Source organism: Myotis nattereri (genome assembly GCF_964212035.1).
Source record: "Myotis nattereri genome assembly, chromosome: 9".
In the NCBI taxonomy this organism is placed as follows: domain Eukaryota; kingdom Metazoa; phylum Chordata; class Mammalia; order Chiroptera; family Vespertilionidae; genus Myotis; species Myotis nattereri.
In genome coordinates, this window is record NC_138084.1 from 21992979 (window position 1) to 22014669 (window position 21691).

Sequence of the window (21691 nt, forward strand, 5' to 3'; positions counted from 1 at the left end):
CCACGCTCATCCACTCCTCGTTCATCAGTATCTGCCACCAGAGGAGGGCATCATCCTAACGCGAAAGATTAAGAGAACATGTGTACTGTGAGTGACCCCTTACTTCAGTCCCAAGCTCTCCCTGGCCCTGGCTTCCTTCCCCATCTGCTGGCATAAGAGAAGGAAAGTAGAAAACAGGAGGAGGCTAGGAACACAGCCAGAGCCCCAACCTCACCCAAGACTCAGCAGCAGGCTGGGAAGAGAATGAGTTCTGACCTGATATCCATCTCACCACAGCATCCAATACTGGTAGCATGTGGAGTGAGCATTTCAAAATGTAGATGCCACACATATGTACATGCACATATTTATCAAATTGAGAGACTAGAGTATACCGGAATGACAAAACTGTGAAGAAGAAGAAGAAAAAAGCTTGAGTAGACCTATGGTTTTTTGTTGTTTTTTTTTAAAATCAGGTTGACTTATCTTCTTATGAGGCTGAAAAAACTCTAAGTCATTATGAAGAACATCTATTATCTTTACGGATGAAGACCTGCACACAAGTTGTAGCTCCTATTGGTACGGCAGCTGTGCTCCAGAAGCCGGTGAAAATAATTGCATACAAAAATGGAGATGGATATCGAAATGGGAAGTTAATTGTGGCTGAAACATTCCCCATAGTAAGTGGCTCTCACTTAACTGCTTCTTGCATCCTTGGAAGTAATGATAATGGTGATTCTTCTGACAAGAAAACAGCAGTGGAATTGAGTGATAAATGTCCCTGGCCAGTCTCACCAATTTATGCTGAAAAGATCAAGATCTCTGTTTTTGTAAAGATTTTCTTTTTGATTGTATTTCTTAGGAAAACGAGAAAGCAGAAGATGGTTTTTAGATTGGGTCCAGAGCAATGATACATAAAAGCAAAGGGAAAACAAAGCTACCAGATTTTCTTCATTTTTGTGATAGACACAGCACCTTCTCTGCCTTCCTTCCCATTCCAACTTCAAGTTGTATGTCATCTGCATATTTTAGAAGATGCCACCTCCTTTATCACTGCAGAATCTGAGCACTTATTTGTTTATAAATAATTTGATTCATCTGATTTTCAAATCGAAGAAGCCGGGGTTGTGCTGACAGGGCCTGTGTGGTTCCTGTCTTAGTGGCTGTCCCCTGTAGTCAACAGGAAAGGAAGAGAACCCCAAAGGCTACACCCAGTTTTGTCCTATGTTTGGGGATGATCTTGTCAATACCCTTAATGACATAATTTACAAGTAATGTCATATATGACATAAAGTTATCCTGGAGACTTCCTTGCAAACACTCACACACACACACCCTTGTTAACTCACCTCTTTGGTTGAATACAAATAGAATTTTTAAACTAAGGTATTGTTGTTCAATGAAATAAGCCAAGTACAAAAGTTAGAAACTCCAGGATTCATCCTGGGACCCACAGCTGGCTTTTGTGATCTTTGGCAAAATTATTCTTTTAGCCTGTTTTCCCATCTGCAAAGTGGAAGTAATAATATGCGTCAGCTTTTGGTTTAAAAGTCATCTACTCATTTATTTTAAACAGTTTATCAAGATGACTATAGCAATATCAGACCTTATAAAGCAACAAAATTGAAAGTGGATTTTTAGGTTAAACATTTTTTAAGGAAATACTCTAAGGAAACACATCAGCTACCGTTTTAAATTTTTGGAGCTATGACTTTTCACAGCTAAATTGGACTCATGCTGTATGAAATTAAGTAGAACAATCTAATATCAAAAAGTGTTTCTAATCAAAGATCAAATAGGCAGTTATTCAGCTTTCTATTTTCTCAAATTAAAGTATTTTCTTCGATTTCTAAGATAACAAGCTCTTCATGATCATTCCCAGTTCTGTCACTGTTTCCTCTCAGTTCCTTATGTAACTGGACAAACAATGGGTCCGTGCTGCCTGTCACTACTTTAGCCAATTAAGCAGAGACAGGGTTGAATCATTACGAGCATTTATTCCAATACTGCCGGCAGTATGGGAGAGCAGCAGGTCATCCACAAAAATCTGCTCTGCACCCCACCATAAGCCAGCTGCTTATATTGGGTAAAGGGACAAAAATGAAATGGGGAAATAGCCAAAAGGTATGCCAAATGGGCAGTTAACAGATAAGAAGGCTGGAGATTTGCAAAGGCCCACAGGTATGCAAAAGGGCTGGGGTCTTCAAAGAGCTGGCGATTCTGGTGATTCTGGTTTCTGCAATGAATTTGTTAATCTTTCCATGATATTAGGCAGCTCCAAATGGGGAAGATGGGCTGCATTTCCAGGTGTGTAACTGCCCAGCCAGGTTAGAATGTGCCTTCTTTAATCAGGACAAAACAATCATAGTTAACAAAGCATGATTAATATTTCTTACAATTCTAGCTGGTTCTCCAACATTCTATTTCTACCCCCATCACTTACAGTCCATGTTATCTAGCTTCTTACAGAATGCACGGAACAGCTTGGTCTTGCCCGAGCAGCCTCCAAAGTATATACTAAAGATGGAACCACAATCCTTTCCCTGCGTGAACTGGTTTTATGGGCTCTAGATAAATCATTTATCCACAGAGACCCCGAGGAACAAAAGGAAGAGGCAGCCCCCATTGGAACAAAGGAGACAACTATTAAACGTATGGTTGGTTACATTCTACAAGGCTGAGCTGATTCTGCTATGTTTGGTCAGAATAAAAGTAAATTTTGATTCTTTCACTCTATCACTAAAACAATAAATAAATTGCCTAGAATTTATAAAATGTGTTTGACAGCTTAGCTACTTTATGCAACTTCAGCAGCTTTTGTTCTTAAATTCAGAACCCAAACCAATTGGAGACCACTTGAGAGAGTGGGCCTGGATCAATGCAAATTTCTTCCTAAGATTTGAAGCAAAGGTGTCCTTACCTTCTGCCTTCCAAGTTCCTTTGCTTGCCCCTGCCCATCTCCACTGCTCCTATAAACTCTCAGAAGGTCCAGAAAATGTGCCTCTATTGCAGCTCCTAGCGTATCTGTATATATAAAAGCCTAAGTGACCTTTAGGACCAGACCACTGGACAACCGGATGACCGGATGACTGGCCGGTAGCTATGACGCGCACTAACCACCAGGGGGAAGATGCTCAATGCAGGAGCTTCCCCCTGGTGGTCAGTGCACTCCCACAGCCAACCTCCCATGGCCAGCCAACCTCCTGCGGTCCCTCTCCCTGCCGGCCAGCCCCAATCGGCCCCAATTCCTGGCCCTGATTGGCCCGATCGGGACTGGGCAAGATAGACCCCGATCAGCCCCAACCACAGGCCAGATAGAGGGATGCCACCCATGCACAAATTCATGCACTGGGCCTCTAGTTGATTTTAATGATCTGTTTACATCTTTGTAATCATGGCTTGGTCTTTCTGGTGACCAGCTCCATCTGGGAGCCCACCAAGAGTCATCTCAGAGCAAAAGACACTGCCATCACCCAGGAAATTCCAAAGGACTTAGGAGCTGTGCCAGGAACCTGGGTCAAAGACTAAACATTAGAACAGAAGATGCCCCTAGTGCTTGTATCACTTAGAAAATCAGAAGAACTTCAGGAGCTGTGTGCCAGGAACCAAGGATAGAGACCAATATACTACTATATAGTTTCTATTATTTCACAATGGTATGGTTTTGTTTTCTAATGAGTTAATGCTTAGCTGATCACTAAAGTGTATAGTTCTGCCTTTTTAGCATATGGAATATTTGATTTCCATGTTCTGGAAGATTATACTCTCACTCTTTTTATTTAAAACCTGGTTTTCATGCAGGACTACCAAAAGGGCATGGCCATCCCTTCCCCTTTGTATTCTAAAGGTTATCCTTGAATCAGGCAGGCCCATTAGCAGCTGCCCCCTGAGTTGAATTGTGGTTTGGTGTTATGCCATCAGTTTGAATTTAAGAACTTGAGAGAAATAAGCATCTGTCAGAAACTCAGCATCATGCTTACAATAGAGGCAGTGGTTAAAGGCATAGGCTCTGGGGGCGGATGGCCTAGATTCTAATCCTGTCTCTGCCCCCACCTAGTTATGTGACTAAATCTCAGTAACCTTTTCTGTAAAATAGGCAGGAACCTACCCCAGAGCATCATTTTGAAAATTACATGAGAAGATGTATGTAGATGTCTTAGTAAAATGCCCAGCACATATTAGATTCTCTATGTTAATTTCTATTGTAGGATATTGTTTGCTATATCACAAGTAACTTCTGTATTAAAAACCATGGAATTGCTTCTCTCAGACCTCAGGACTAGGAGATGTATATCTTCTGAAGAATTTCTTTCTTTTTGTGGGCTTTGCAAATCTTGAAATTGTGTTTTCCATTTTGCTTTGACCAGTAGGATGCTCAGAGCCTAAATTGTGCTTTACCTCTAGCAAATAAAAACAGTGTGTATTCATGTACATTTAATAATAAAAATATTGGAATTTTTTGGATGCTTGCACAATTAAATAGACCAAACACTATTCTATGTACTTTCCTTTTTTTTTTCCTTTTAATCTTTCCAACAGCAAAGTGAGATAGACATTATTATTTGTTTATGAGGACACTACAGCAATTATCTCTGGCTCTAGTCGATTCCTATACTCCTTTCCCCCCTTCCTTGGTGTTGGTAAGCCACCTCAAATTCCCTTCAGAAGTAGGAATCAAAATGCATAGCTATAATCAGATTAGTATAAATTATTTGGCTTCTGTGAAGTTCTGATCAAATTTATATATTAGCATCAGTTTTGGTATTGCCCACTTGAATCAAGTCATGAATGAAAAATGAAATATTTTGAATAAACAAATTAATTTAGTAAACAGATTTACTCATTATTCATTGAACAATGGTAAAATGTCATTTGTTTCCCAGAAAACCCAAGACTGAAAGTGAAAAACAAGTTATTTCCAACATCTGTGACATCCGATGGTTTGGATGGTATAGATGAGTCTTTGTTCACCCTCCTTCACAGAAGCCCCATTGCCATCTGGGTATCTTGTGGGGAACCATTTTTCTCTCCCAATGGTAAGGGTTTTTTTTTTTTGTTTTTGCTTTCTTCCAAGTAAGTGCATGAAGGAAAGGATAAATAAATTTATAAGAAAATGAATTAAATGTGTATAATGTCAGCATAACATCAAATTTATGCAAAGAACAGGGATCTATCAATTAACATGTGCACAAGGATAGTTATATTCTTATATTTGCACAATTGCCTGTTTTTTCTTAGTGGAATGGAGTATGCTGCATGGAAAAATGTCTAATTTAGTTGATAAAGAGATCCTTGGTCTGTGAAGACTGAGAATAATGGTGTACATTAGAAAATAACAAATGAGTTTAATTCACACTGAAGACGACCTGTCTGCACATTTTCATTTTTAAGAATTGCACCCTTTAGGCAGTAGGTGGATGTTTAAAAAATGAGTGGTTCCAAGCCAGGCTTTCATCACCTCCAAATAGTTTGTGGAAGTGGAAAATGAAATATGGCTATTGCATATGGTAAATCTATATAATAAAACAGCACTGTTCTTCTCTTTCTCCCCCTGCATTCCATAAAGAAATGCCTTAAGCCCTGTCATCTTTCAAATGAGGTTTCTTTTAATGACCCTTACCTTTTAATTACTTCTTTCTAATTGAATCTATTTCTTGGAGCAGAAAGTTCTTTATAAATTATTGGCTTGCATGATAAATTACTGTTGGTAAAAGAATGCAAAATAAAATATCTTGTATTTTTATTACTCTAGCTTTGCAGAAAGCAAAAAAATTAGAAAAACAGAACTGGCAAAAAAAGGACAAAATTTTGGCTGACTTAGACACCATGAAACACAAAATGAGACAGTTAAAAGGTCAGTATGAATTAAATCAAGTATCATCATGTTTAATTCTAAATAGTCTTTTTACCATTAGATACCAGATGTTTAACTGAGTTATATATGTATACATATAGTGTTACCAAAATCACTTGAGCTAGTCTAAAACCTATTAATATATATTTTCAGTACGGATTATATATTTTTAAATTTTATATTAAAATAAATATCACATGATTTATGTATACATTTAAAAATTTAGGCAGTTGTCTGGATCATATAAACACCCTATTGTTGTGAAACAATTCCTGCACTGACATTTTATGGGCTTAGGAATTAATCTTTCAACAAAAGTTGCTGTCATTCCTTAGGTGTTGCTTTGGAAGAAGTTTTTAAATAATGTAAGGAAGGAAGTACTAAATTCTTCAAAGATCATTGTCATTATCTCAGAACAGCTCCCTCTTGTCATGCAGCCTAAGATATGCTGTCCATAGACAAAGTGATCAATTCGCAATTGATCTTCCACATGTTTTTGTCACAGAATTTTAGATTCTTGACCCAGCACTTCAGATACCAAATGGTTCTTTGGGGAGAAACAGTGCATTATGGGGTTTAGTCTGGGAAGGAAAACATTTCAGGCTCTGTAACTGCCATAGCAGGATTTCAACTCCTGAGTATGCACACTGTCTGGTGTTAAAAGCATGTGAATCTTATTTCAATCAACAACACAACTAGTCCTAAGTGCACTGAACAGAACTCTGCATTCAATGATTATTATTCCATTCTTACGAAAAGAATTGTTGTGTCTAAGTGAAAAGAATCTATTACTTCTGCTAGACATTTTCACTTGAATGTCCCATGGGTATGTCCAAAACTAAAGTTATCATATCACCCCCACACCAGTGCCTCCTTCATCATTTTTTTTTAACAGTGGACACTCCCACCATCCACCCAGGTGTTTCATCTCAGAAATCTGGGAGTCATTCTAGGCATCTCTCTCTCTCACTTTCTCCAAGCGAATATCAGTAAGCCTTGTTGCTTTGAAGCTATTAAGTTTATCTCAAATGAATTCTAACAGTCTGAATTCCCACTATCATTACCCAAGTTAAAGCTACTGTGACCTATTCTTTGGATTACTAGAACATTTTCTAACTGGTCTCCTGCCTCCAGTATTTATTATTATTATTATTATTATTATTATTATTATTATTATTGATTCTGAAGAGGAAGAAAGAGATAGAAATATCAATGATGAGAGAGAATCATTGATCAGCTGCCTCCTGCACACCCTACTGGGGATCAGGCCCCTAGCCCAGGTATGTGCCCTGGCTGGGAATCAAACCATGACCTCCTGAATGACTTCAGCGGTTCATTCAACCACTGAGTCACACTAGCTAGACCCTGCCTCCAGTTTTGACAGTAGTGTCCATTCTACGCATTATGATAATATTCTTGAGCTGGAGTGATCATGCAAAAATGCAAAGATGTCATGGTCATCAGGCATAAAACTTCCCATTTCAAAGCTCCCATTATGTTAGGACAAAGTTGAAACTTTTTAATGGGGCCCTTCATGGTCTGGTTCTCTGCAAACTACTCTCTTTCCTTGACAATTCCGCTCCACCCCACCAATTTGGGCTTTTTTTTTTTTTTTTTTTTTTTTTTTCATTTCCCAGTCGTACCATGTGTTTTCTTTTGACTCTGAGCTTTTTGCACAATTCAGTCCCCTCTGCCTCAAACTTTTTTCTCTCCTGTCCCCTTGGATTGCTCCTACTCATTCTATACTTTTCAGCTCACTTGTTATTTCTTTCCAAATTAGGGGTAATGTGGTTTACCATACTCTGAACTTCTCCTCTGACAGTCCATATCATGTTAATATAATTGCCTGGTCATGTAACATGTGACTGTACCTTCTCTCTTATATTATAAATTATATACATTTCTTATTTGTTCTCTGAATAGTTTTAGAAATATTGAATGAAAGAATGAATGGAATTTCAACCATCCCCCCCAGCAAGTTTTTTCAGCTCTATTCCTGTTCCAGATCAAATCAATACCAAGCAGCATACTGAAAATAGCACCTGGCAGAACTGCCTTGACTGAATTTTAACTTTATATCAAGTCTTCAGCTCTTATTATAATTAAGATAATTCAGCTCTTATTGTAAATAATTTAACATTTATTATTATTATAAGTATTAAAAAGGCATTTAAAATTTAGATGCCATCATTTATAATATCACTGTTGAAGAATATATTTGGTCAGATGATGTCCATTGTGGAAAAATCTACTGATATGGTTTCTCTTAGAATTTAGTGCTAAGATAAATCTTGGCTCTTTTTACAAACTATGTTTCTACTATTAAATGTAAATTCAATACATATTTATAAAATACCTACTCTGAAGAAGGTCTTTTCTAGTTTGGGGATGATGAGGATAAATAAGAATAGATCTAAGTCCAGTTAACTGCAGTCCCTGTTGGATTGTGAACTTCTTGAGGATTGGATGAAAAAGGAGGTATTGGAGGTATGAAGAGTGGCTGAATCAATTCTTTCCTATTATGGTAGCCATTGGTAAATGCAGCAGGTGTCTACTGAGCATATACTATGAACAAAGAACTACGCTAAGTTGATTTTACATTTCATTTGTAATATTAGTTGCAGTTGCTAATATTAGTTATAATACTAATAATAACTTATTAGAGCTTTTATGATTAAGTAACAAATGTCAACTATTTACACCATGTTTAGCACATAATAAATACTCAGTAAATATTAGAATAGGAGTTCCTGAAGAAGGCAGCCCATGCTCCCACCTGGCGTCTTAAACACTGATAAGTAAAAGTAAATAATGGCAAAGTATCATCTTTGTTATGTATAAAGGTAACACTAGAACCTTTTATTTAGTGTGATAACTAAATGGAGCTGCTAAATAAAACCCCAAATAAGGTGGACTTATCCTCTCGGTCACAGATGATGCTGAAATAGGGATGGCCTCCCCATTAGGGAGGGGTATGAGAAGAGCTGTCTAGGTTTTATAGTCTGAAATTTGGTTTGAGATTTATAGTCTGAAAATAGCAAAGCACTCATGTTCTCTAGCTTACCCCATTAATAGTTGGCTATCATCATTACTTTCCCTTGATCTCATGTGAAATAAAATAGGATATATAGAAAATGGTAATAAGAAAATAAAAATAATGTATTCAATACATTTTTGCTTGGTTTCAATATTCTTCCTACATAAATAATAGTTTGTTATGAAAACCATTCCCCAAACCAAAACCTTTTGTGATAACATATGTCTCTTTATGATAATTACTAGAGGCCCAGTGCATGAAAATTAATGCACTGGAGAGGGGGGCAGTCCCTCAGCCCGGCCTGCTCCCTCTCACAGTCTGGGAGCCCTCAGGGGCAGGAGGTGACCCAACGATCAGGGGAAGGTGACAGCCCCATCACAACTCTGCTGCTGCCACTGCCGACAGCGCAAGCCTCGGCCAGCCCTGGTTACCTGAGCCTTGGGCAGCCACCATCCAAGGCTTGCTTGCGCCTTGGGCCGTCCCTGGGCGGCTGAGGGGCTGAAATGGGTCCCGCTGCACTGCATGCCTGCCACATGCTCCCCCACCCCCCACCCCCCCCCCCCAGCGGGGCTGAAAGGACTGGGGGACTCTGGCGGGGCTGAGGGGACTGAGCGCCACCATCTTGTGGCTATGGGCACCTCCATCTTTGTGATGGTGTGATGGCCAATTTGCATATTCCCTCTTTATTAGATAGGATAATGAAAATGTATTCATGCTTAATTTTCTTAAGAGCATTAGAAGCACATTGACAAAAAACAAATAATGCATAATGGTTTTTGTTCTTTCCTATGTTCAAATCCTGGCTCTCAACAGTGCAAGTGATAAACTATTGCTGAACTCTCATTAACTGAGCAAAATTCTAGTGTTCAAAATGCATTATACTAGTAAATAAAATATTTATGGAAATATTATTCATAAGAATTTATGTCATAAATTAATGTTTTCTGTACATTATGAATAGAGTTGTCTTAAAACTATGGTTAGTGCATTAATTTCTGTTATGTATATTTCTGCTACCATTGTGTCTTCTTCAAAGCATGTTGTATAATGGTACTGCCAGTGTAACTCATTGGCTGACTGATTCAGTTATGTTTTCTCTGCATTTATAAATTGCATAAGAATGCTATGTATATAGGGTTTTGGCTTCTATGAAAAGTCATTGCTGCCACTTATTTTTATTATTGGATCTATTTCTACAAACTTGAACTACAAGAGCACAAATGCTTTATTCTCCACAAGTTCTGAATTATTTTCAATGAGTTTTCTTCATAGTCATATTCTGAAAAGAGTTGCTAAAGAGTCTTTTGGCAACATAATTAGTACTTAACTTCATTTTAGAATTTTTATTATTATATCCACCTAAGTGTTACTATCTCAAAGAAGCCTTCCCTGAGACCTCAGACTCAGGTTAGCGACTCCTGCTACATGGCTTTATAGGCCGTGTACTTCCCTGGTGCAGCACAGTCACAATCATTTATTGCTCTAATCATCTCCTTGACATCTGCCTTTCCCACCAAACTGTAAGCCTTTGAGCCAATGACCTGATCTTGAACATATTTTTATTTACATTATCCAGCACAATGTCTGACCCATAGCTGCTGTTCAACTTGGTTTCTGGAAGGAGCATACGAGAAAAGCATTATTTTTACTTAAGTTTAGAGATCAGCATGATACTCAGTGCTGAGTATCTCTTCAGCACACAAAAAATTCATAAGTATGACTTTTAAGCTTCTTTAATAATGATTTTAAGTAGTCTAGTTGAAAGGATGCATAAATTCATATCACACTTATTAAATCATGCCTGTGATTCTTTGGAATGCAGTATTCCAATAAATATTTTCTCTTACCACAGTTTCTTAACAGCCTAAGGGGCACAGCAGAGGTGTCAGAAACTAATTGTGCTCACAAGGTATTATTAGATAGAAAAAAAAGGTCTCCTGTCTCTTGGGTTAATATTATTTTAGAAATACTTAATCCCCAGGCTGCTAAGCTAATTGTGGGGGAAAGGCTTATTATTAGTGACGAGAACAAAACATATGTTGCATGACTGGAAGAGATGATGGGCTATATAGGTCATGGATTCTATTTGACTAAATTACTGCTGAACCATTGCGTTGATGAGAGGCTGGGGCCAGTGTGGAAGTCAGGATGTTACCTCTTCTTTCCATCTGTGCAGTGAGAATGCGTATCCTGGCTATTTGAAACCTCAAGCTCCCATATGAAGAGGCATTGTTAGATATGATTACCTTAGGCATCTTAGCTTTTCTGATATATTTAGTGTTTTAGCCTATGCTCCCAAGTGGAATGATTTATGCATAGAAAGCCAAACCAATTTATTTGAAATCTGAAAGCTCATCATCAGAAACAACATTTCTAGAGACTTCTTTCCCCAGGGCGGCGAGTAGCAGCATGTCAGCCAGCCACCATGGTTCCCAACCAAAGCCCTGTGCAGCCGGTGGTGGTGGAAGGAGGCTGGACCAAACAGACACAAGAAGAAATTAAACTCATGGAATGTATAAGACATACAGAGGTATGTTCTTTAGGACTCAAGACATTAAAGACTCTGTCTCTATTATACGCTTTCAAAAGTACAGTATTGAATTTTAAAATTATGCCCATTAATATGTTCTCAGCATCTGGTCAGTTATGACCATGTAGGCATATGCCAAGCCTTGAGTTGGCATTTGGAGAGCAGCTCTCTAAAAGACATCCAGCTCATAGGGAAGTCTGTTTTGTTTGAATGGAGACCAGAAATTATGACCTTAGCCAAGAAGAAAAAAAGGCCCAGTGGATATGTACAAAGGTGATTATAATAAGTGTATTCAAGTTGGACCTTATGGCTTCATTGCTCATCACTCCTAAGGGTATGTCTCAATGTGTGAAAAGAGCAAGGAGCAAAATACTAATTGCTATGGAGACATTCAGAAATGAGGAATTCAAAAAGCTGTTTCAACCCAATTGCTTAATTAGTCAGGATTGCTAGACATGAAAAAGGCGAGAAGAGAAAGGTCAGCTATTGAGAGAGGATTGGGGATAGAGATCTGGGAAAACTTTTTGCTTTGTGATGTTTTCATTAAAATGATATGTTCTTATTTAATAAGTTTCTCCAATCATGATGTGTGTTCAATCTACATTGTGGGTGTGTGCCCAAGTCAAGCTTACTAGAAAAAAGAAATTGACATTGCTAGAAATAGGACTTGTTGCCAAATGAACAAGGATAAGTCACTGACCAGGGAATGAATGCAAAGCGCTGAACTAGGACATGCTTGGAGTGGGATGAAAAGCTGCCTGGCTGGGATCTGGCAAAGTGTAAGGGTGGCTGCTGTGTTTGCAAAGACGGAGATTAGGGACTCAACAACAGTCCCGCACATTCCCTTAAGCGTTTCTTGGTTAAAGGAAACGCTGTTGTAACTCTAATCAAAAACTCATCTATTAGATGCAGAGAAATTTCTCAGTAGGAGAAATACCATGCAGAAGTCCAAAAACACATCTCTATTCATTACTTGAAATTATAAATGAAAATGAAGTGCTTTGCCAAAATGAGTACCTTGTTATTATCACTGCAATGATTATTGTCTTCAGTGATTCATTGAAGCAAGGGAAATTTACAAAAGACTCAGGGACAGGAGAGAGTAATGCACTTCCTAAAATTTTGCACGTAAACAATCATAAGATTCCTGTCTTTCGTCATGTTCTTCACACACACTAAACATGGCATTCTCTGGGCTTTCCTTGACAGGCACACCTTTCTGAAATCCAAGAACGGCAATCCAAGAGAAATTCTCCAACTGCAACTAAACACACAGCACTTAAGCAGAGCAGCCTGTATAAGCAACCCAACACAAAACGGGTCTGGGTTTATCTAAATGGATGCAGACCCGAAGATGGCACTTATGCCTGGGGCAAAAGCATTTCAGAGGTAAACCTGGTGTGAAAAGAGAAGGTTCCAATCCCAGTTCTGACATTTCTAGATTGTGGGGTCAGACAAATTACATCTCTAAACCTCATTTTCTCAACTGTAAAATGGGAATAATACTTTCTTCACTGGATTGATATGATGACTTAATGGGCTTATACTAGTGAAAATGTGGGATCCAGTGCCGTCCGATGTATGTGTGACTCAGAATAGGACACTTGGCCAACAAGGACAGTGACAATTAAACCCACTGCAGCTCAAGAGTAAAATCTAAACTTTGGAATAATTTAAAATAGTTTTCCTGTTCTGTTTCAAACCCAGTTTACAAAAGAATGATTTTTTCCCCCACAGGATTGTCAGGTATTATTCTGTAGGGAAAGCAGTAGTATTCACTAGAGAAAAATTATCATAGTTTTCCTACCCAGAGTCCTGGAACTGCAGCCAGCTTTTCACTTAGCAAAGGTAAAATATTGACTAAGAAAATGATGAAAAGCAGTTTATTTATTGTTTGCAGTATCAAGGACATAATTCTTAAGTTTGACATTTTGTCTTAGTCTTTAAAAACTTTAGGCACATAAATGGATTTTGGTAGACTTTTTAAAAGTCTTAACTGTTTCAGTGATATCTCAAAAAGTTGTTTGGTTTTTTAATTTTGTGAAATGTTTTTATAAATTGTGGGGGGACAATAGAAAGTCTCATAAAGGTGAGATATTGGTAGGGGTGGAGGGAAAACACACTGGTGCAATAGACTGGCCTGGAGGAGTTCAAGTAGGTTGCCAAGGGCACCTGGAGTAGTAGGCGCATCTCCGCATCGCATCTCTGAAGTGTTCTGCCCCTGAAAGTGGTCTAGACTCAGAGTGTCCCAGAGACCATTCCGGTTCTACAGGGACTTTGAATAAGATCTTGGAAGCAATCACATCTCAGAAGGGGACAACCAATTTGCTATACTTGAGAAAGGAGATTAAAAAAACAAGTAAGGACACTTCATATACATAGGGAAAAAAGAAAATGGATTTTAAAAAGAGAATGAAAACTTTTTCAGGAGAGAACGTTCTAGAATAGGCTCTATAACAAAGCTGAAATGTTTCTTCCGTGTTGATTTCAATAAAAATCTCAATTTGTATTGTAATTGCTAAGTCTTAAAATGCACCAATCCATTGCAACTAGAACTGATACATTAGTGAGGGAAAATGAAATGATAAATAAACAGACCAAGGGTAGAAAAGGGACCATAGGATTAAAGATAGCCTATCAGACTCAGGAAGGCAAAAACTTATAATAACTTCTACATAAATATCATATATATGGTGGAGGAATGACTTTTTGGCTTGTGACTCCTATGTGGCATATAAAATTCACTTCATAAATATTATTCCATGATCATACAATTTTTTATGAACTTTGTACATGAAGGACTAGATGCTGTAAGGTATTATTCTAACTTATGAATGTGAAAAGATTTTGAAAACTTTATAATTCAGTATAATTCACAGGTTAATTCAATAGTGGTGGCAGCAGTACGAGGAATAAAATAACACATGTCTATGCTCACATTAAATTAATATTTCGAGTTGGCAAAGCATTGAAAATGTATCAAGATTTACTTGGGTGTGTAGAGAAACAGGCACCCCTATTGACAGAAGTACAACTTTTGGAGGACAACATGGCCATGCATAAGAAAACTAGAGGCCTGATGCATGAAAATTCGTGCAAGAGTAGGTCTTCCTTCCCCCACCTGCTGGAACCAGCTTTCCTCAGGCACCCGGGACCCAGGCTTCCCTCCTCCAGCTGCTAGCAGGCACCCAGAACCCTAGCCCTAACCAGTTTGGTTTAGTGGATAGAGCGTCGGCCTGCAGACTGAAGGGTCCCAGGTTCGATTCCAGTCAAGGGCATGTACCTTGGTTGCGGGCACATACCCAGTGGGGAGTGTGCAGGAGGCAGCTGATCAATGTTTCTCTTTCATAGATGTTTCTAACTCTCTATCCCTCTCCCTTCCTCTCTGTGAAAAATCAATAAAATATATATTTTTTAAAAAAAAAAAGAACCCTGGCTGGCTTCCCTCAGGCCCCAGCTTCATGAGGAAGGATGTCCGGAAGACATCTGGTCTAATTAGCATATCACCCTTTTATTATTATAGATGTACTTCTGAACTTTATCCCAAGAATATTTTCACAAATTTATGCAAGGATTGTTTAGTAAGAATATATTTCACAGTTATTTATAATACAGATGGATTCAAAATAATTTAAACACTCATAAACAGAGAGTTGGTTAAATGAATTATAGTACATAGGATCGAATATTATAACTAAAAATCAACTTTAGAAAAAATAATGACAATAAACATGTTTAAGATATGCTAAGCGAAAGAAGCAAAATCTACAGCATGTGGAGTTGAATTCTATATACAAACATGAATACCTCTAGAAAAACAGATGGGGAGGATTTTATTTTGAGGAGTATTTCCTGGATGGTCTTATTATTGATGACCTAATAAAGTTGGTATTATTTTCTTGTGTGTTTTTCTATGTGTTCCATATTTTGTTGTGATGAACATAGATTGTCTTTGTGAGAGAAATATGTTTGCTAATGGAGCTAGCATTCTTTTTGGAGAGGTACTAACAGCAGGTGACATGGTCAATCAGTAGTGCAGGTAGGGGTTCAATAGTTCAGAGAAAGGAACACTGCCCATCTGGGATGAAGGAGAGGCTCCGAGAGGAATTATCGACACTGTTGATGGAACTTGAGAAATGGGCAAGATTCAGTATCTTAGGCAGAAAAAGTAGTAACAAGGATGAGAGGTACCACACACAAAGATATGGGTGTTAGAATGCATAAATCATATTAGATAGATGGTCCTTAAACTGACATGTAGGGAGAGATACATACAACCGGAGAGATTGTTTAAAAACATACGGTGGATCCCACGTACTATCTGTATTAGTCTTCTTGGATTGCCATAACAAAATACTACCACAGATGGGAGTGGGAGGAATTAAACAGAAATTTATTTCTCAGGGCTCTGGAGGCTGAGAAGTCTGAGATCAGGCTGGCAACAGGGTTGGATTATGACAAGGCCTCTCTTTCTGGCTTGCAAACAACCACCTTCTCCCTGCTGTGTGTCCTCACAGAGCCTTACCTCTGTTCAGGCATGGAGAGGAGAGAGAAAAGCTCTAGCATCTCTTCTTCCTCTCATAAGGTCACAGTTCTGTGGGATTAGTGCCCCACCCTTATGACCTCAGTTAACCATAATTACCTGCTTAAAGGCCCTTTCTCCAAATATAGTCACATTGTGTGTTAGGGCTTCAACTTATGAGTTTGGAGGATGACACAATTCAATCCATCACACTACCCCCAACTAAAGTGCTTGAACCACTAGTTGTCTCTGAATAAGGAAATGATATAATGAAAGCAATATTTTGGGGAGATTAATGTGGCTTAATAGAAAGATACTTAGGAGATGCCTAAAAAGTTTTTGGCATGTTGTTTCTCTTTTGCTTTATTTTTTTATAATGTTTTTATTGATTTTTAGGAGAGGGCAGGGGTGTGAGATAGATGGAAACATCAATGAGAGATAAATATCATCGATCCGCTGCCTCCTACATGCCCCCTACTGGGGATCAAGCCAGTAGGGGGCATGTAAGATGAGCAGTTGAGTGTTGGTTCATGGGTCAACACTCAACTGCTGAGCCACACTGGCCCAGCCTTTTGCTTTATTTATTTATTTTTAAGTTATTTCTTATTGCTTTCCTTTCCTTTTCCATGTCCTTTATTCTTGTTTTTAGGCTCCTGCCTAAGGTTCTCTGTGATCAGTTGGAAATGTGTCATCTCAGGCTATCAGGCTGTCAAGAATACTTCTACAGAGGGGATTTGTGTGTAAAACAAATACACAATGGGAAGAGTTGGGCTCAGATTTCCCTGGGGGAATCTGGCTAATGTCATCAATTCCAGAGAAGCTAAAAGTTTCAGTGGTTGGCACTTTTGCCAGAAGAATGAGGAACAGGACACATTTCAAAGAGCTTCACTCTGTACTCTGTAATGAAGCCCCTGGACAGTATTTGAATCCCATCTAATGCAGGCTTTTCCTCAACTTGTTTCACTGCTGTGGCCATTCTGGATGATTTAACCACATCCTTCCTACCCACTCTTTGAACATTGCTAAAGCAGCTCTCATCTCCAACTGCTTTAGGCTCATCTGTCATCCATGCACCAAGGTGGCTTCCTCACCGGATTACTGGCTCTTTCTTCAGGGCCGACATCTTTCTCTGATTTATGATTGCTCAGACCCCTCCTTCTATCGACCGGAAGCATTCATCTTCTCCCATTCCTGCAACATCTCTCCTATTCTACAGAATCTCAAAGTCAGTGTGTTCTCTCTTGGCCAGAGACAGTGCTGAATGTATGAGTGGAAGCTGAAAGAATGAGAAACAGCTCCCTTTGATTTGTAGGGGCAAGTACCTCTTGCCCACAGGGAATATGCAATAGTTCAATGATGCCCATGGGCCCCACCCTGAGAAGATCGGGTCTAGGAAAATTAAACTCACAAAATAGATTGTGGGAGAGAAATGATGCATAGAACATTCTTCCTTTGTTCTGAGCTTTTGTTATGGCAGAAATTACAAACATTAAAGGTCATATGCTGACTAGATATTTTAGGATTTAATTTTGTTGAAAATACTTTATTTTCAAATTTATTTTTTAAAAGAGTTTTGTAAACTCAATGAATTTGTCTCATGTAAACAGATCTTTGTGAAAACCAAGTGAAATAGTGATATATTTAATTCATATTTTGCACTTGGTATATGTTTTTCTTAAATAATGTTCATTTCTCTGATTAGAGGGAAACATAGCCTCTATAGAATTGTGACATTTTAGTGGTAAGGTAGTAAAAACTATAAGCAGTACCTTTATGTGGGATCTTTTCAAGCATCACAAGTTTCTTCCAGAGATCTACCAATACATATTTCTAGGACACCACTAGAGCAGAAAAAAAAATGAGTAACTTCTATGAATTGAAGTATGTACCCTTAACATTTTTATCTTGAGGCCTTACAATGTGACTATATCTGAAGGGAGAATTTTAAGAGGCAATGGAGATTAAATAATGTTTTAAGGGTGGAGCCCTAATCTGATAGGATTTGTGGCCTTATCAGAAGAGGAAAAGAGAGATTTCTCTCTTCTCCTAGCGTGAGAACACAAGAGAGCAGCTGTCTGCAAAGCCAGGGAGAGAGCTCTCACCAGAAAGTGAATCAGCCAGCCAGCATCTGGATCTTGGACTTCCCTAACTCCAGAACTGTGAGAATTAAATTTGGACCATGTAAGCCACTCAGTATATGGCATTTGTTTTGGGACCCCAAGCAGTCTAAGACAGTGACTACTGTGGAAATTTTAGAAAAATTGCGAAGGGAAGCCATATGAATCTATTACAAGTGAAGTTTTTGGTTCTCTGAATAACATTCTGTTTTCTAATTATAAAACAGTATATAGACATTGTATTAAAATTAGAAAAAGAAAAGGCACCCAGAAGGAAATGAAAATTCTCTCAAAAAACAAAAATCACCAAAGTTATTATAATTTTAGTAGATATATTTATGTGGTTACTAGAGAGTCATAATTTTTTTGTCATTGTGATCATAGTAGATCAAAGGGCATACACAATTTTGCAATCTGTATTATTCACCTAAAACATTATTGTGACTTTTTATCCATACAATTTAATTATTTTCAATGGTATCATTATGTTCTGTCAAATAGATGGATTGTTATTTATTCATCCTATTTTCTGTTGTTTGCCATTTAAGTTGTTTTTAAATTTTTGCTATTACAAAACATACTCCAATGAACACATTTATATGTAAATCGTTAGGTAATTAGAATTGTTTGCTTTTCTTTTCCTTGCCCATGTCCCTTTTTGGTAATGTTTTACATTTACTTATTATTTTTTTCTATGAAAACTTATTTTAAAATGTTTAATTTGTTTATTTTTCTGACCATTTTTGTAGAAGTCAAATTGTGTTCTAGTTGTCTTACTGCCTAATATTAATCATGTTATGGCTTTCCCATAGTGAAGGAATTTATTTCATTCAGTTCTTAATCTGAAATGTATGTAATATGGTTTTGACTTTTTGTGTACAGGAGAATATCTTTTGTTTTCTATAGCCAAAAGTCATAATTTAGCTGGATATTGAAATTTTATGTTAAAAATCTTTTCCCCTAAAAACTTCATAGACTGCTTTATTTTCTTAGGAACTCATTGTTGCAGAAAACAGGTCTAAACATAATTGAATTTTCCCCCATGTCTGAAATTCATACTTTCCACCCAGTTATATTTAAATTAACTTTGACTTATTAACTTTGACTTATCCTGCATTAACCTATTTGATCTGAAGACATGGCCTGTTTGGGACAGAAAATTTTTCTTCTATTTTTTTGATGATCAAGTTTAATTTATTCTGGATTCTTCTCCAGTAGCCCTGACATTCCTCATTGTTCAAGCACTTGAGTGAACTTGGCATGTCTTTCTCCCCATCTCCTTTTATATCTCTTTCTAGCAATTATAAGTAAAATGAGTGTTCAAATCAGGACACTAGTTCCCTTAAAAGAGTTGAATCTTTAATACTTAACTATGTTGTGACAATCCACCTTCCAATGCTAAGTGTGTACCTTGGTGTCTCAGCTGCTAGATGACTGCTCGGCTCGTCTGAAGATGGCCCGCCCAGCCAGCACCCTGTACACCCCCGTGGGAGAGCTGATTCTGTCCTGGGACCAAATAGAGCGAGACATGGTCATCTGTGTGTCCACAGGACATGGCTTTGTAACCCAAAAAGGTATGATGACAGTTTCTTTCCATCGAGTTTCCAAAGAATTAAATCATTCAGTATTTTCTTCCAAGAACTCTTCCTCTACACTGTTCTATTCCATGTTACTAAAGTTAAATGTATAAACTTATGACACTGTTTGCTCTAAAGAATTCAGAGTTAAAAAAAATCAAAATTCTGTTAGTCTTGTGCCTTATCCAAGGGGCTTATTTGCAGGGATTCTCAAGGGCCTAATTTGAAGGTATTTCCTTAGTGCTAGTATGAACCCTCAGGAAAGTGAGGCTCCATTGTCTTCCTACTTTTCAAATTATTTAAAACTTAGTGTTTGCTTAATAACAACTATTTGGTTTGTAGATTTCCTTTCTTTTTAAAAAATATTGTTTTATTGATTTCAGAGAGGAAAGGAGAGGGAGAGAGATAGAAACAAGCATCAATGATGAGAGAGAATCATTGATCAGCTGCCTCCTGCACACCCCACACTGGGGATCGAGTCCGCAACCTGAGCATGTGTCCCAACTGGAATCGAACCATGACCTCCTGGTTCATAGGTCAATGCTCAACCACTGAGCCACGCCAGCTGGGTAGATTTCCTTTCTTTAGTAAAAAGTAAATATACACTCATTTAATCATTTTTGTCTGTTTTCTGATAATTTTCTTTCATAAATAATACTGGAAAAGAACATGTATTTGTTTTTAAACCAACTGTTGTCCTTTATCTTATTTATCCTGAGGAATTTAAAGCCCTTTTTGGTAGGTAAGCATAGATCAGCAAAAACATCATTTTTAGGAAATTCTGAAGAGCATTGCTATCACTCTAAAGACATTAAAAGAATAGGAAGTGAATTATCTGGTTTTCTAAAGTAATAAAGCTAGATTGTTTCTTTTAAAAGGTCACCATAAAATGATTATTACTATGTTATATATAAGGTATGTAAACCAAAAACTTTTCAAACTGTTATAATTAGTTCTTTACATTTAGTCATGAAGGAACAAAGCATAGGAATGAAGACTAAAAAGTAGGGAAACAGGAATTTATTGGGATGACCAGAACTGTTTTGGGCATGCTACAACTATTCCTCTAGCACCTTCTTGTACAAAGGAAGATGCTCCAATCTTGTATTCTTTGTATTCCATTGTCCCTGTCACTCATCATTACCCAACACCCCCGCTCCTGCAGACCCTCATGATGTGGTTCCTTGGAAGAATATGCCAACCATTGGGGTTCTTATCATTGGTATTAGTTGACAGTTTGTGTGTTCCCAAAGTGCATAGCCTATAAAAAGAAACCCTTCCGGGTTTCTTTCCTGAAAGAGTTTTCAATCTAAGTATGTAAACATACTTGAAATATTACAACACAATTGAATAGTAGGAGGTACTTACCAAGTCCCTTCATTATTTACTGGTATGCTTAATCTTTCATACTCTTGGGTTGGCCTTCTGTCGTCTGGACCTCAGCCCCCTGGCCTCACTGTGTTCATTGGACTTCTTTGATAAATAAACCTAAGAATGCTGCAGCCAACCTAGCCAAAGGGTATCCAAAATACAGTGAGAAACGTAGGCTGCTTTCCCAGAGGCAGGCTCGTTACCAATAAAAACTATGAAGGGAAGAGAGAAAATTGGAAATGCAAATATCACTCTCCCTACAATTTCCCTCTCTGTTGGCTCTGTGAACCTGTGACTAGGTTGTGTGGACAAACGTTTGTTTTTGCATCTTCAATTTTGTAAGCACGTGGATTACTATGATGTGAAAGTTGATTCTTTTTTATGAAAGTGGGTCCCCATAGTACCTGCGTATGGTTAGTGGTTTTCTGCAATTGTCTGAATTCTTTCCAGTAAGTGATACGTGTCCTTAAAAACCTGATTGATAACAGACTTTTAATTTAATTGCACTTTAGAAACTTAGTTTACCATATGAGTGCTATCTCGTTTTTTTTTTCTGAAAGAATTAAGTTAGAAATAATTATTTATAGAAATCTAAATATTCAGAATGTTTTAAAAGAGAGAGAAAGGCTACTAGCATGTATATACTTATAAAGGGACATTTCATTAATTAAAAACTTCATTCATAATTTTTCTGTGGCTTCTTG

At 37.8% G+C, this 21691-nt stretch overlaps 1 protein-coding gene across 1 annotated transcript in view; it reads left to right on the plus strand.

Moving 5' to 3' along the window:
- Nucleotides 1-21691, plus strand: part of DCDC1 (doublecortin domain containing 1) — a gene marked incomplete at its 3' end in the record, with an annotated part of 316122 nt that overhangs the window by 293700 nt on the left and 731 nt on the right. The window contains 7 exon segments of the mRNA XM_081100231.1: nt 456-659; nt 2439-2631; nt 4863-5015; nt 5732-5833; nt 11264-11400; nt 12610-12789; nt 19463-19613. Of these exon segments, the coding sequence (XP_080956357.1) occupies nt 456-659; nt 2439-2631; nt 4863-5015; nt 5732-5833; nt 11264-11400; nt 12610-12789; nt 19463-19613 (1120 nt within the window).